Here is a 16,386-nt window from a genome sequence, read left to right on the forward strand (position 1 = left end):
TGAAAGTTTAATGACAGAAACAAAGCTGTCCATTTTCAGCTACTGAACGTGCTTGCTGGTTTAACAGAGACTTTTACCAAAGACATGCCAGTTTTCACTATGTCAGATGATTCTGAAAATCTCTACAGCGGTTCTACCCTGCGTTAAATGAGATCTAATGGATTAAAATACAAGTAGGCATTCTTATATGTCATGTTGGAGACTTTTCACAGGCACCCACAAGCCCCTGATATAAAAGTAACCAAGGGGTGCCAATGATGAAAGACTTTGTTGCCATGGTGTCATCTCATAAATCATCAATTATTGTCTGTTATTATTAATGTGACAACCACATACTGTCATAAAGGGATTTGCATTTTTGTCTAGTTTTGAGATTTTTTTCTAGACATAATTTGCTTTGTAAAAGAAATGTCATGACAACCGTAGAACACTTAAGCTTGTTATCAAGTATTCAAGCATTCGTTCGGACATTGTCAGTTTGGCATTTAGGCATCCCGACCTCTTTTGCATTATTGAGTAGTTTATCTTTACAGTTCATAAATGTATTTCTAAACATGGGTATGTAGCATAATAAGCTAGACCCAGCAGAAGCAATGGAAGTCTTTTGGTTGCTATGACAACCTGAACTGATCAATTTCCTGTCACTGTTTTAAAAGAGGCACTCTCCTGTGGCCGTAAATACTAATTACAAACGCAAGCCGTTTGCTCACATGTTCGGCTTACAGATTAAAGCAGTTCATGCCTAATTTATCATTTAACATGTCCTCCCACATTTGTAGTATGGTACAGAATGAATAATAACTTCAGTTGTTTACGACATTTTCAACTTAATTTCGCTAATTATGTTTTCAATTTCTGGAATTTTAGTTGTGCTGCTACTAGTTCAGTAAATTCAATGGATTTGCAAAGTGCAAGGAAAGATTCCTAAGAGCAATTTGAAATGTTTCCTTAAAGACGCTCCTGTAACTGGTTATTTTAAAGCAGATGTTGTATTTTACCTAGGAACACTGGAACAGTTTAAAGAGCCCACATGAAAGTTTTTTGTCCAATCATCTATTCATTTCAATTATATACAGAACTAATATATTTAATTAAAACCTGCAGTGAATAATTTAGTGAATGTATCAGATGATACGCTGAATGGGCAATCTAGCTTTTGAAAGAAAGCAGTGGTTTCAGGGGAAGAAAAGAATAATAAATCCATTAGGCAATATAGTCATAATATTGTATAATCTAATATTAAGCCCTCCCTTCTGGACTCTTTTCTGGACTCACACATTTTATACAAACCTTAAAGTCTATACTTCCTCTTTTTTTTTTTTTTTGAGAGAGAGAGGAAGGGAGAGTAAGAGAGAGAAAGAGATGAGCAAGAGAAAATTTCTAGCTATCTCAGAGTATAAATAAGAGCAATGCTACAAAATTGTTAAACTATGTTTAGGGAATTTCTAACTCTGACCCACACCCTATGGAAATGTTAGGATACCATTTATTCCATATAGAGTTGTTGTTTTGCTTTTTTTTTTAAACAAAAGCATTTGTTTTCCAGCATTCATATTTTACATAGTGGAAAAGGTTATGCTAGTATCATTATGATTTAAGTATTAAGAAAGAAAAGACCCCTGAACTGACCTTGTCCACTGTCTAACCAACTAAACCTTAAGCCTAGAAATTAATCTAAATATTTTTATAACTTTCAAAGCTGAAGGGGTTCTTCTTAGACTTCAGATATCCTCCTAGCATTTTTAGGAAGGCTGACAATTTCTCCAATTCAAATATAATAAGCATGCTCCAGTAGATTCTCTGAAAAGAGAAGCTGGAACCTGAAACATTTACCTCAAGGAATAGCCACAGAATACATGGTTTTGTGGGGACTCCTGACACCCAGGGAATTAAGTAAAATGGAAGATGTGAGGTGTCTGGTACTATGTGCACAGCTGCTATTCTCACCAAAAAGTATCACTTAACAGTGCCTGTCTGCCACCCTCACTCCAGCTCTACCTTCTTTTCAGTTCTACAAAAGGGATTCTTCCCATAACTGTTGTTAATCAACAGAAATGACACATCCAAAAAGAGTAAAAATCCTTTAGTAGGTCTCCTGTGGTTGTACAAAAAGGAGTGACAAAGCACTTCCAACTGCTTCTCAACCCAACAGCTGCTGCCTCAACACTCTAGGGCTCTGAGAGCTGTCTGACAGCCTGTGCTCACAGGTGCTCTTCTTCTTCTAGCACCAGCTCAGTGACTCTGCAGCAGGAATTTTACATCACCATGGTGTTGAGGTGAAAGCTCCAGTGTTCTTATTTCAAAGGAAAATCTGGTACCCTTGAAGCAATGAAAACTAATCTGAGAGCAGCCAGTCATTGGCTGGGAGCACACGCTAAGCAAAACAAAGACAGGAAATGATTTTTTTTTTTTTTGCATATATATGGCTGTTACGGATTGAATTCTGTCCCCCAAAAGTATCTTGTCAATTTGGCTAGTCCATGATTCCCACTATTGTGTGGTTGTTTACCATTTTGTCATTTGATGTGATTTTCCTATGTGTTGTAAATCCCTTTTTTGGATAATGTTAATGAGATGGGATTAGCAGCACTTATGTTAATGAGGCAGGACTCAATCAACAAGATTAGGTTGTGTTTTAAGTCAATCTCTTTTGAGATATAAAACAGAGAAGCCTGAAGACAGACAGGGGGATCTCATACCACCAAGAAACAAGAGCCAGGAGAATAGTGAGTCCTTTGGATCCAGGGTCCCTGCACTGAGAAGCTCCTAGTCCAGAGGAAGATCGATGACAAGGACCGTTCTCCAGAGCCAACAGAGAGAGAAAGCCTTCCCCTGGAGCTAACACCCTGAATTTGGATGTGTAGCCTCCTAGACTGTGAGAGAATAAATTTCTTTGTTAAAGCCATCCACCTGTGGTATTTCTGCTATAGCAGCACTAGATAACCAAGACAATTGCCAATTCAACTGTTTGCTTAGGTCTGAATCTTATTACATGACTCTTCATCGCAAGTGACAATTTATAAAATATCATAAGTTCTTCCTATACAGCCCTTGGAGAGACACAGAAAATAATGTAAGTAATAGTAATATACATCATTTGCTCAATAAATATTTATTGAATATTGAAGACTAGATGTCAGGGAAATATGCTGGATACTGGAGACACCAAAAAACCAAACCTGTTGCCATCGAGTAGATTCTGACTCATAGCAACCCTTTAGGACAGACTAGAACTGCCCCATAGAGTGTTCAAGGAGCACCTGGTGGATTTGAACTGCCAACCTTTTGGTTAGCAGCTGTAACACTTAACCACTATGCAACCAGGGTTTCCAGCAGTGAAGACACAGTGGTTATCAAAACAAAGGCATGGTCCCCACCTTCACAGTATTTATGAAATTTGCACAGTATTTTAGCATTTCCAAAGAACTCATGTAGTTTTGCTCATACTTGCTCTCAACAATAACTCTGTGAGGACAGGTGTAGGTCCATTTTATGGATTAAAAAAAAAAATCAGAAACTTGTAGATGTTAAGTGATTTGCCTGTGGTCATAGAGTTAGTTGATGATAAAGTGAAGGATTTAACACAAGCTTTCTGACTACAAATTTAGGGCTGTCATCACTATAGCAGCATTTCCAAAAGTGTGTTTCATGGAATACTAGTTTCTTGAACAAAAAGGCTCTATGATCAAAAAAGACTAAGAAACCTTGAATATTATATCTTCTCTTGTAGATTCACAGAACAAATTAAAACTTAAAAACTTTGAGAAGACATGCAGTCAACAAACTTGTTTATCTTTAGTTTAACCCCATGTTTCCCAAAACTTACTCAACCCCAGAACCTTCTCTGAGGGGGAAGGGCAAGTAGCAGGAAAGACATAAATTGGAGAGTTGCACAGTACATTTCTAAATCTATGCAGTGCTACCAACGTGGATGATTATGGAAGACTGTATCAGGCTTATGGTGCTTCTGCTGGGTATTATGAGAGGAATGGGCAGATATGTGTGATGTGAGGATGAAGCCTATGTGCGTTATCAGGATAATGCAAAATTTAGGGTACGGATAAGAAAATGGACCTTAGATAGTTCCCCCGATTCTCTTACTTATCCACCTCCAGCAGTTGCTCATGACTGAGATCAAAACTACCTTTAACCAGTATTTGAAAAAATGGCTGATTCTAGGACAGGGGTGGGAAATATTCAAGATGAGCCTGGAGTATCTTGTAGGGCCAGAAAGTAAGGAGTGCTAGAAAAAAATCCTCAGTGATGGGGACATGTCAAAGGTACATAGCAGCCAACTCAAAGAATTCCCAAATGGCCAAAAACTGGAAAAATTTGAGCTATAAAGTGAATATTGTAATACTGAATTATAACCTAAAGCATAAAATGAATATCTATGAGTCCACACTGATATAAAGAAATGATAGAAAAAAGAAAGAGAAAAAGAAAGAAAGGAGAATACATAAATCTGTACAGAAGAATTCCAAGTAATTTAGGTAGATATTCTGCTTTTAAGAGGTGGAGCAAAACTCCTCACCCCTTAAATGTGGGCTGCACAAAGTGGCTTCCCTCCCAAGAGTGCATTATGGAACAGGAGAAAAAAATTGAGTAACTTTACAGTGGGTAAACCTCACAAACACTATCTCAGCCAAGAGACCAAGATTAGCATCAACAGTTCTAAGCCATGTCTATAATAGGAGTTGGAATCAACTGGACAGTAGTGGGTTTGATTCTTTGGTTATAGTATAAATAAGGAGCCCTGGTGGCACAGTGGCTAAAGCGCTCAGCTGCTGAGAGGTCAGCGGTTCAAACCCTCCAGCTGTTCCATGGGAAAAAGATGTGGCAGTCTGCTTCTGTAAAGATTCACAGCCTTGGAAACCCTCTGGGGCAGTTCTACTCTGTCCTGTAGGTCACTACGAGTCAGAATCCACTCAAGGGCAGTGGGTTTGGTTTTATGGTTTTATAGTATGCATCCTTGATATAATACAATGAAAATGGCGCTTTGCCTCTATTTTCTTCCTCCCCAAAACCTGTAATCCAAGTCTAATCATAAGAAAACATGAGACATATTCCAACAAAGGTAATCCTCAAAACTGTCAATGTCATTAAAAACAAAATTTGAGAAACTGTCACAGCCAACAGGAGCCTAAGGAGATAAAAATAGCTAAATACAATGGGGTATCCCTGATGGGATCCTGGAACACAAAAAATATATTAGGAATAAAACTGAGAAAATCTGAGTAAAATATGTTATTGTTAGGTGACTTCAAGTCAGTTCTGACTCATAGCAACCCTATGTACAACAGAATGAAACACTGCCCAGTCCTGCACCATCCTTCCGATTGTTGCTATGTTTGAGCCCATTATTGCAGCTACTGTGACAATCCAGCTTGTTGAGGGTCTTCCTCTTATTCGCTGACCCTCTACTTTACTAAGCATGATGTCCTTCTCCAGAGACTAGTCCCTCCTGACAACATGTCCAAAGAATGTAAGATGCAGTCTCACCATCTTTGATACCAAGGAACATTCTAGCTGTACTTCATCCAAGACAGATTTGTTCATTTTTCTGGCAGTCCATGGTACATTCAATATTATTTCCCAACACCATAATTCAAAGGCATCAATTCTTCTTCATTCTTCCTTACTTTGCATACATATGAGGTGACTGAAAATATTATGGCTTGGGTCAGGAGCACCTTAGTCCTCAAAGTCACATCTTTGCTTTTTAATACCTTAAAGAGGTCTTTAGTGGCAGATTTGTCCAATGCAAATAAAATGTAGACTTTGTCATTAATGATGTATCAATGTTGTTCCATTATTTGTAAAATGTTAATAATAGGGGAAACTGGGTGTAAGGTACATGGGAACTCTCTGTACTATCTTTGCTTTTTTTTGGAAATCTAAAATCGTTCTAAAATTTTTTTTAAAGTTTATTAAAAAAAAATCTGTCCTAACCACCTTTGTGCCAAGCCCAACTTCATTAAAAAGTGCTTTATTCTTATGTTAACTGGAGTATAACTTAATTCTAACAAGTGAGTGATTTGTACAGAGGAAGAGCTCAACAAACATGAATTAAGCAAGGCACAATTTGTTTTTTAATGCTACTCAAAAGTAGAATATGTAGATATGATTTTGATTGGGTTATCTTCAATCAGATTCCCATATTTTTCCATAATTTTCCAAATTCAGTGTGAGCTTTATTGCGAATTGTAAATCATGATAAAAAAATAAAAGTCACTATCTTCTTTATATTTACTATGTTAGAAACATCGATGTGTGATTTAATGGGCATTTGTAAAACTCTTAAAGCATAAAGAATATCAGATCACCATTTTTATAATTTAAGCTAATTTCATTTTCAAATAGCATAACAATACAGATCTATTGACCAACTATATTACAATAATCTACTGTTTGGCTAGAACTAGCCAGTTAAAATGACAACGTCCAGGAGTACTGCCTTCTGAATTATCATCAAACCATGATTTTGTTTACACATTTAAATTAAAAAAAAATTCTCTCTAAGAAGAATATTCTGTAATGACAAATCAATTCGAAATGTTTTAAAACTGTCCTAAATGCAACAAATCAAAGCATGTTTCTAACAGGTTTTAGTATTTTATAGGTTTTACATGTAGATTTATAATAAAAAAAAATTTGTAACACTGTATACATCAGGTGATCTAGTTACTTTGTATCTTGAATTATGAATAATACATCACTTATATGACTCTATTGATTGAACTACACTTTTTTACAACTCAGTTTGCTCATGGATTTATTTAAAAACACATTTTTTTCACATTTTATTGCTAATTAATTTTATAAAGTTAGTTAGAAAACAAAAACTCCAAATGACAATCTAAAGTAACAGCAGATCTTTGGAGTCCTAATATGCTAAGAGGATGAGAACTTTTTGACCATTGTATTCTTTATATTGAAAACTCAGTGTTATCAAGAACAGAAAGCAAGACATGCCTTTAGGGCACTTCACATGTATCTGCAGGACTTTAGAGCAAGTTGCCATGGAACATAATTCCTTCAAGGACTACAAACCAAAGAACAGCCATTTTGGAATAATAGTCCCATTTCTTAACATTATTTTGTAGCATTCATCAAGATGTATTACAAATCCTACCAATTTAGAGATAATGCATTGCCTTTTCAAAACCATTCATACTGGGTCTTAGAATCAACTCCGTTTTAGCAACTAATTAGTTACACTGACAAACTTTTAAGAATAGGGCTATACAATTTCAGAAAATGTCATCACTGCCTTTGTAAATTAGTGATATGCTCCCCATTGCACAATAATAGGTTTTTATCAGCCTTTACCCTTCAGCCTGTCTCTGTCATTTAGTTAAATTTACCCTGCACCCTCCAAAGAAATTCACAGCCTGTCACCCTACTCACTGGTGTCTAGATTCATGGATATTTTAGCAGTCCCTTCATTTTCACAACACTAAACTACTCTTAGAAGTTTAAAAGAAAGGACAGACTTCATGTGAACATTTAGACAAGTATCCTACTTCAAAAATCCATATTCCTTCTATAATTCCACTTTACTTTCACAATTAAAGAAACACACAAGCATGAGATCTAATGCATTGCACCTTCACATTATTAAATGCAACATGCAGAACATTACATTATTATGCTACACATGGCTAAGAAATTTTAGTATTCACGGGATTATGGTAATTAAGTCTTCCTTCACTTTGGGTGATGTGACACTTGCTTGACTATAATGTCACTCCACTTAAAGTCTGTGTAAACAACATTATCTTAGTCACTCTGCATTACATTTCCAACTGTGAGCAAAATTACAAGGTCAGAGTGGACAAGAATGTAGGTAATCCCAAGGAAACATCATGTAAATTACTTGCTTAAGGTTCAAACTGGGTTTTCGGAAGTAGTACAAAAGAATTTTTTATACTAATAATATAATATTATTATCTAGATGCCATCCATGGCAAAAAAAAAAAATTAGCACATGGGTATTCTTGGATTCAGTGATAAAAACAAAAGTATCCATGATTTTGATGTTTTGTGGATAAAAGATAACAAATGTTGTTTGCCAAGGCTTTGTTGAGACTAGCAATAATGTCAGTACTCAGCAAGAAGTAGTACATAGAATGACTGCAATTGGTTTTGTAAATAAAGATCCAATTAACGTCCCAAAGACATATAATTTTTTTTAGAAATGTAGATGATAAAAACAACACAACAATGCTTGTATTTACTGCTGTCCTCTTTTTTAAAAAATAAACTCTCAACAACCATAATATTAAAAAAGCAGGGTGCTGACTAATCTAGTCAGCCATTTTGTGAACTTTATCCAAGAAGTACTGTCTTGAAAAATCCTCTGACCTACATCTTTAAATGAAACCCTGGTGGCGTAGTGGTTAAATGCTACAGCTGCTAACTAAGAGGTCGGCAGTTCAAATCCTCCAGGCACTCCTTGGAAACTCTATGGGGCAGTTCTACTCTGCCCTATGGGGTCACTACTAGTTGGAATCGACTCGATGGCAGTGGGTTTGGTTTTTTTTGGTTTTACATCTTTGAAACTAGCTTAAAATCTTTGGAATAGCTTGTTTTGAGTGGATTCCAACTCATAGTTACCCTGTAGGACAGAGTACAGCTGGCCCATAGAGTTTCCATGGAGTACCCGGTGGATTCAAACTACCAACCATTTGGTTAGCAGCCGCAGCACGTAACCACTACACCACCAGGGTTTCCAAATACAGCAATGGGAGTTCTAAAATATGGTGGCCACAGTAAATGCATCAATAGCCCAAATGAGTAAAATCCCTCAAAAGCAAGCAACTTACGTGGGATTCTCTAGGCTTATTTTCACATTTGGACAATAATGAGGTGTACGCATGTGAATTATATTAATCTGGAGATTATCTGAATAAAGTGTGTGAACAAAAATTTTCTTATAATATCTGATGTTGAAACTCTGTGGGAAGTCAATTCACTTTCTATGAATTGCACAGTCAAAAAAAATTTCCCAGGCCTACTTAGAAAAGGAGAGGCCTCTAGAAATGTGTTCATCACAAGAGATTAACTGCTTTAGATTTTGTTTAGCACAATTGCTACCTTCCATGAATAGAAAGTTCACTAATAATCAATGTTCAATGTCATCATAGGTAAATAAAGTTTTATTTAAAAAAAAAACACATTGGAAATAATAGGTATTCTGGGCTATAGATAGGGAACGTTTTTGTGTATAAATGAGTGTGTGTGTGCATGTGCGTCTGTGTGGTATGAGCATTTGCGATTTGGAGAGTTTAAATAAATTCAGTTTCATCTGATTCTCTTTTCTACTTTAATCTCTTAAAATATTACACTGATTTCTAAATGAATAGCTATGTCCTTTTCGATACACATGGAATCTATTTTAAAGCTCAGGATAAAGATCTAGATCATTCTGATTAAAGTCTCTCCAAAACACAAACTCCAGTAACTTACCTCCTCACCAAAAAGAAATACATAATATACAGAATACCCAACATCAGTCCTTCTCCTCCTTTAAAGTAGTTATGTGCAGCATCGTTAAGACACTGTTGGAATCAAACCTTAAATGAGTGGAAAATATTTAATATTCTCTTCTCTGAATCAGAAACATGCCAAACTTAGCTTGAAAGCAAACACAATATCATAACAAATAGTTTCGCACTTTCATTGTATTTCAGCATTTGTAATGTCATGCTTCAGAGTGGAAAAAACTAAAGGTGAATTCAAGACAGTGTGTTACCACTATCTAGTCATAATGCTGAGACCCTGCTCCCATCTCCTTTCCCGCCACTACTCCCAATTGCCTTTCAATTAGGAGAAAAAAAAAAAAGATAAATAGGATACACTTATGATCTTAACTAAGCCAGAGGTATTACAACAGTTTTCACAAAATGATAAAATTCAAATTCTTCTTTATGTTTTATGCACAATAAGAAAATGACAGCTTCAAGGAAAAGGCAAAATATATTTCATAAATCAAAAGTTATTGTTTGTCTCTAAAAGATGTTTTAGTCCAATGCCCTAATTTTTCAGAAGCAGCAGATAAGATCCAAAGCCACAGAGTTATTTGCACTGTTGGTTTAAGTACATGAACTTTTGTCTTTTTTTTTTTTTCCCAGAGCTCTTTCTGCTATACTACATTACCTTAGCAAATGAAAATTCACAGGACAGAGCTTTGTAACCTGTAAAATACTTTACAAATTTAAAATAATATTATGCTTATGTGAATTACATATGTTTAAAAAGAAAGAATGATAGAAACAGTGCTAGTAAACATTATATGTGCACTAATTGATTAGAATCAATGTTTCGCCTGTGTAATCGTGTGTGTAATTATGAAAAAGAAACTACTTTTTCTTCAAAGGAACTGTTTGTTAAAAATATCTACTACACTGGTAAGAATGTGGGAAAATGGAACCTCATGTACAAAGCTGGTGGGAATGCAAGTCAGAACAGCTTTGAAGAGCAATTTGGCAATAACTACTAAAGTTGCAAATGTGCATAGCCCACAGCCCAGCAATTTCACATCTAGATTTATACTCTAGAATCATTCTCCCACATGGGCCCCCCAAAAAAAAAAACGATGCTCACTACAACACTGTTTGCCATAACAAAAATTTGGAAACAACCTAAATGTCCATTGATATAAGAAAGAATAATCAATCCGTGATATACTCATACAATGAGATGGTATAATAGTAAATTAAAAATAAACGAACTCTAACTACATTTTTCAACATGGATAAATCTCAAAAACATAATGTTGAGTGACTACAACAAAAGGATAGCACAGTATCATCTCATTTAGGTACATTTTAAAAACACACAAAATATTTTTCATTAAAAATATTAAAAATAAGGAATAATAAACATCATTTTTAAGATATTGGTACCTCGGGAAAAGGGTAGAGTAGAAAGGAGGTTATTGTTAGCTATATCATTAATGTTCTACAGAGCTCTGAATCAAAGGTAGCAAAATGTAGATCTGGTTACTGGTCCACAGGTATTTCATTATTTTCTGCTCTTTCTATTTAATTATTTCACCATTAATCTTGATAATTTACTACACTGTCAAAATGATGCTACCAAAATTATTTATTAAAGATTAAATATTTACCTCAGAATAGAAGTGCCATTTTTTTGTCAGATATATATATATGGTCACTATGAGTCAGAATCAACAGCAATGAGTTTGCAGGTTTTTTTTTTTGGTATATATATATTTTGGTATATATATACACATATATTTTTTTGGTATATATATACACATACATATATATATATATATATATATATATATGAGTCGGAATCGACTCGATGGCACTGGGTTTTTATACACATATAATCTTTACGGAAGCAGACTGCCAGGACTTTCTCCTGAAGAGCTGCTCAATGAGTTTGAAATGCCAATCTTTTGGCTGGCAGACCAGTGCTTAATGGTTGCACCACCAAGGCTCCTTGGTCTAAGGCACACAAGATTTGAAATCTGACTACCTTGATTTAAATCCTGGCTCTGGTATTAATAGGTTGTATGGATTTGGATAAGTCACTTAACCCTGTTTTGTGCCTCAGTATATGGATTTGGATAAGTCACTTAACCCTTTTTTGTGCCTCAGTATCATCATCAGTAAAACAAGGATGACAATAGCACCTACCTTGTAAGGTTGTTATGAGGATTAAATGAACTAATGCATGAGGAATCACCTGGGATATCATGTTTGATAAATGTTACATATTATTTTCTGGCACAGAAAGTACTAGTTGTTCATTGAACTTCTATCCCGAATTACCTTATTTGTATGTATACACTTGGTCAAATGCATCAAACCATCACTGATCTTATAAATCCTGTCTTTGAAGACTAACCAATTAACGAAGAATCTCCAGTTGGTAAGGCTTTTAGGGAACAGGCTCAATAAATTAGTACGTAAAGATATTTCATCCCTATCATTTTTTTTTTCCATCATGCAACAGATTACTTGTGGTCAAAACCATTTGATGATCTGGAAAGGGCAGCACTATGTACCCACATTTAATTTAAGTAAATATCAGCTGTTTTGCACATTGTCATATGTGTTGACCAGTTGTCCAACAATTTCTTATCTTTCATAAGTGTCTGTGTTAAATCTGTAACTAGAATAATTGGTTGACAAATGAGTTTTTTCTAGTTCTATTAGGATTAGAAATTATGAATTTTTTTCTTTCTTTTTAAGTTCTTGAGTTTAAAAATAAAATTAGAAATGACAGTGTTAACTTACCATCTGGACTAAGGATTTATGCTCCAGATTATAGGGGTTGTTAAAGCCGGTTTAGCAGTATGGTGTTTTTCTTTCTTTCTCTCTCTCTCTCTTTTTTTTTTTTTCCTAGAGAGATTGGGATTTAATTGTTTCCTTTTTAGACAAATATGCTTTTGGATTGCCAGTAATGAAAAGGGCATACAGATGTCAAAAGCATTGTAGCACAGTGGGATTATGTGCTAAAGTCCAGGGCAGGACAGACAAACAAGCAAAGTCCCACTTCAGTCAAAGAGTTACTTTTTACTAAAATCTCAGATGACCAACTTTTGTTTTACCTTTGTCAATGCCTATCAAAAGTTCAAATGAAGTTTTGTTGGGTTAACTACTTACATTTCTTTTATTTCTTATTTTAACCATTTGTAAAAATAAAGAAACTTGGCTAGATAGAATTGGGGATTTGTTTAAAGGCAAGCCAATGTAAAATAAAACAACACATGCTATACACATGGCTCTCTTTCTATTAAAGCCTTATAAATTGGGTTTTAAATATAAGCCCTAATTATGTTATGTGACAGAACCTATGCTAAGTATTATATATTGGACATGGCAGTAATAACCTGTTTCATACTGCATTTCATTGGTAAATATGAAAGCATATCATTCATAATTTTATTTTACTTCCAAATAACTTTAAAGGGAAAGCTATCTTGGCTCTTTCTATGGAGAAAAAAAAAGCACAACAGGCATAACCACCTTTTTGAGTAGCTGGAGAGTTATTTACAAGCACTCAGTTTATTATTTATTTGGTTTACATGAGTTTTCCATCATCAAGAGCTTCGGATACATTTATGACCAACTGTAATTTTTTTTTTCTTAAATTGCAGTATCTTGAGGATTTACAATTTAGAGCAGAGGTCAAAAACTGACTGCCCGTGGGCTAGATCCAGATCACAGATGGGTTTTGTTTTTTCTGCACAGTGCTATTTCCTTGTTGTTTTTAGTAGTTACCAGCATTTAGGACTCTGTCCTATAAGGTCGCTATGAGTAGGAATCGACTCGACAGCGCTGGGTTATTTAGGACTTGGGGAACTTCATACAAAAAACCTGGATTCCCAGGTTCTGTTAAACTGTCCGATCTTAGCAACAATGGGCCTGCATTCCCACAGGGTAACACTCAGGTGAGCTGAGTAATAGCCTCCACCTTTGGAAAGAATATATATCCTCTAGCTTACCATGGTCCCCACCACTCTCTGTTGCTTATGGTCTCTCATTTACCAGCCTTGCCTCAGCAGGTATTAGAGTTTGTGACTATTCTGGTTTCTCTGTAGTTTATGTGAGTGAATCAGTGCGTAGATTTTCAGTAACATTTCATGTTTTTTCTCACATTGCAGTAAATGTAAAATCCCATTTTATATATACATATACACATATATACATATATATAAAAAACCTATATATATATGTATATATAAAACCAAACATAGTGCTCTGATAATCCAAAATAAATAAGTATAGTTATAAACTACTCTTATGTTTAGTTAAAAGAAATAAATTGACATTAATTTGCATGTCACTTTACAGGAAAATAAAAATAAAGCTACTTTCAACGGCTGAATTCAACTGCATTCATATAAAATCGGAAACACTTTCAATATCCCAAACCTAGATTCCAAATTCAACACAAAGTTTTCCAATTAAATTCATTCATTAATAAAATCTAGTGATTTTAATTTCCCCAGCATTAATGTCACCATCTAATAGAATGTTTGGCACTTAAGGAGGCACATCCACTGCTTCAGGCCACTTGGATATTATTTAGTGTGCATGATATTTAAGACTTATTTTAATATAGAAAATATCTCAGATAACTGGAACACCACCACAGTGATTTTCATTTTCTATGTGAAAAAAAATTTTTTTTTCTTATGTTGAAAACACAGGATAAATTATATGATGTGGCCCACATCTCCCCACAGCCCCATGACATTTTTCTTGTAGAAAACTAGGGATAAAACATGCATCAAGAGAAGCTCTGAAGAAAGAGGAAAAAAGTCATCAGAGGGTGAGTGGAAGAGAAGAGGGGCACTATTGCCAGGTAATATCAAAACTTACTTTAGTATCATGGGTTGCCCTCCTTCTCCACTGCCTCTCTGAGTCACACCCATTATTTTCCCCATTAAAACCTAAAAGGTATGAAGGCTGGATGGAGCAATATGACATCTCTGAGTGCAATCTGAGCCGCTCTGGTGGTGAAGTGGTTAAGCGCTTGGCTGCTAACTGAAAGGTCAACAGTTTGAATCCACCAGCGGGGGGTGGGGGGCGGGGGGCAGCTGTGGCAGTCTGCTTCCCTAAAGATCACAGCCTTGGCAACCCTATGGGGCAGTTCTACTCTGCCCTACAGGGTCACTATGAGTTGGAATTTAATCCACGACAACAGGTTTTGGGTTTGAGTGCAATTTAACTAAAATTTTCATTGATATTTAGGAGGTTTCAATTATAGATCTACTTAGACTTCCAAATAAGATAAATATATAATTTTAGAATAAAAAGAAATGTCAAATGTCAACTAGCATACTTTGAAAACATATCTGTGCCTAGTGTTCAAAACAGCTTCAGATTAGAAGGCCTGGTTCTTTTCCATTATTGCTGTAGCACACTTAATAACCTGTGCTGCCCTGCAAAAGTGAATGTACCTTCCTAAGCATTTCAAAGCCAAGTGGCAGGTAGGTGGTCATCTGAATTACTTTCCCATTAATTTACATAGGTGTCATGGTTTTTGTGTGAGTGACCCTCACTCAACCCCCATTAACTTTGCAGCCTTACTCTAACTTTTGTTTTAGTTTCCATAGAGGGAGTCACTCCCTGTACCTGGAAGCCACCTCCCCTCTTCACGGTCCTGGGATCTGTTCCCAGTTGATATAAATGATTGCTGACTGGCTATAGTGAAACCATGAGAATCCACTTAACTCAAACCTTCAGACAGAAGGTTCTACTTAGCTGCCTAGGTTCTAATTAAATAGCCGTTTGGATATTATTGTTACTATTATTAAGTAAAGATTAAGCAAGATTCAACATTTGCTGCTGAAAATCTAAAATGGTTCTACTTCCCTACCTTAGTAAGTATAGGACAGGGAACAAAATAATCGAAGTCAGGCTGAAACTGTACAGGCTCCAGGACATTCCCAGGAAGTTGATTTTTAAAAAATAAATACATAAATACCTGTTAACAGCTTGTTTTCTTGTCATTTGCCTCTTCCTTCTAAAAGGAGAGTGTAGCAAAAAATAAATAAATAAAACTGGTTAATTGAGAGTTCTCATTAGTTCGCTTCCAATTAATCAAGGCTTTATTATATTTCACAAAAAAAAATCTTCTTAAATTCTGCAGAAATTTTAGATAGGTTACACACAATGAAACACCAGCAGGGAAGAGCACAAAGAAGGTAGGAAAGCCTGAATTGCTATTAGTGTTTTAAATACATAGATAATGTTATTACATTTCTGGTCTAGTCCCCATTGAGTAAAGAATAATGTGAAATGTCATGTGGTTTAGGGCTTTTCTATATATGAAGTCAAGGAAATAAGGTTATAGATTTCTGTTGAAGAAAATGGCCTCGGGTCGTAACAATTCCAAATACAGATTCAGCAATATTATGTCTTTTCCCTTTCTCTCAAGAGCCTTCCTTCCCATCCCATTGGGTATTCCAATATTTTTTTTGGGAAAACGTTCCCTTTGAATCTTTTTTTTTTCTCATTTTTTATTTAGCCAACAGGATGATGAAAGTAAGCCAATATCAATGTTGTGCCTTAATTTCCTAAACATGGAGCCATTAATCATGTAGCTCACAATATACTTATTTCTGGAGTAAAACTGAGCTATCTTACATCTTTCCCACAAGGGTTACACATGCACACACACGCATACACAGACACACATACATACACACATGCACAGTCATACACATCTCCACATACAGGAAATTAAACTAATAAAAAAGAGATCAATAAAACCCCACGCACTTCACTTAAGTAACAAAATGACCATTCTTTCCAGTAGTATATTATTTCCCAGCATTCTCAAGCCCTTTACTGAAGAAAAACAAAATCTAAAATGACATGCTAAATACATCTATAT

General features: G+C 35.4%; 1 protein-coding gene across 4 annotated transcripts in view; it reads right to left on the bottom strand.

Moving 5' to 3' along the window:
• Positions 1 to 16,386, bottom strand: part of DACH2 (dachshund family transcription factor 2) — a 758,076-nt gene that overhangs the window by 527,144 nt on the left and 214,546 nt on the right. For 2 of the 4 annotated variants that reach the window (XM_049872470.1, XM_049872468.1), the window contains exon 2: positions 15,475 to 15,513. The exons of the other annotated variants lie outside the window; for them this stretch is intronic. In XM_049872470.1, coding sequence (XP_049728427.1) covers positions 15,475 to 15,513 — 39 coding nt within the window. The remainder of the gene's footprint in view (positions 1 to 15,474; positions 15,514 to 16,386) is intronic. 4 annotated transcript variants of the gene reach the window in all.

This window comes from Elephas maximus, chromosome X (genome assembly GCF_024166365.1).
Source record: "Elephas maximus indicus isolate mEleMax1 chromosome X, mEleMax1 primary haplotype, whole genome shotgun sequence".
NCBI classification, from domain to species: Eukaryota; Metazoa; Chordata; class Mammalia; order Proboscidea; family Elephantidae; genus Elephas; species Elephas maximus.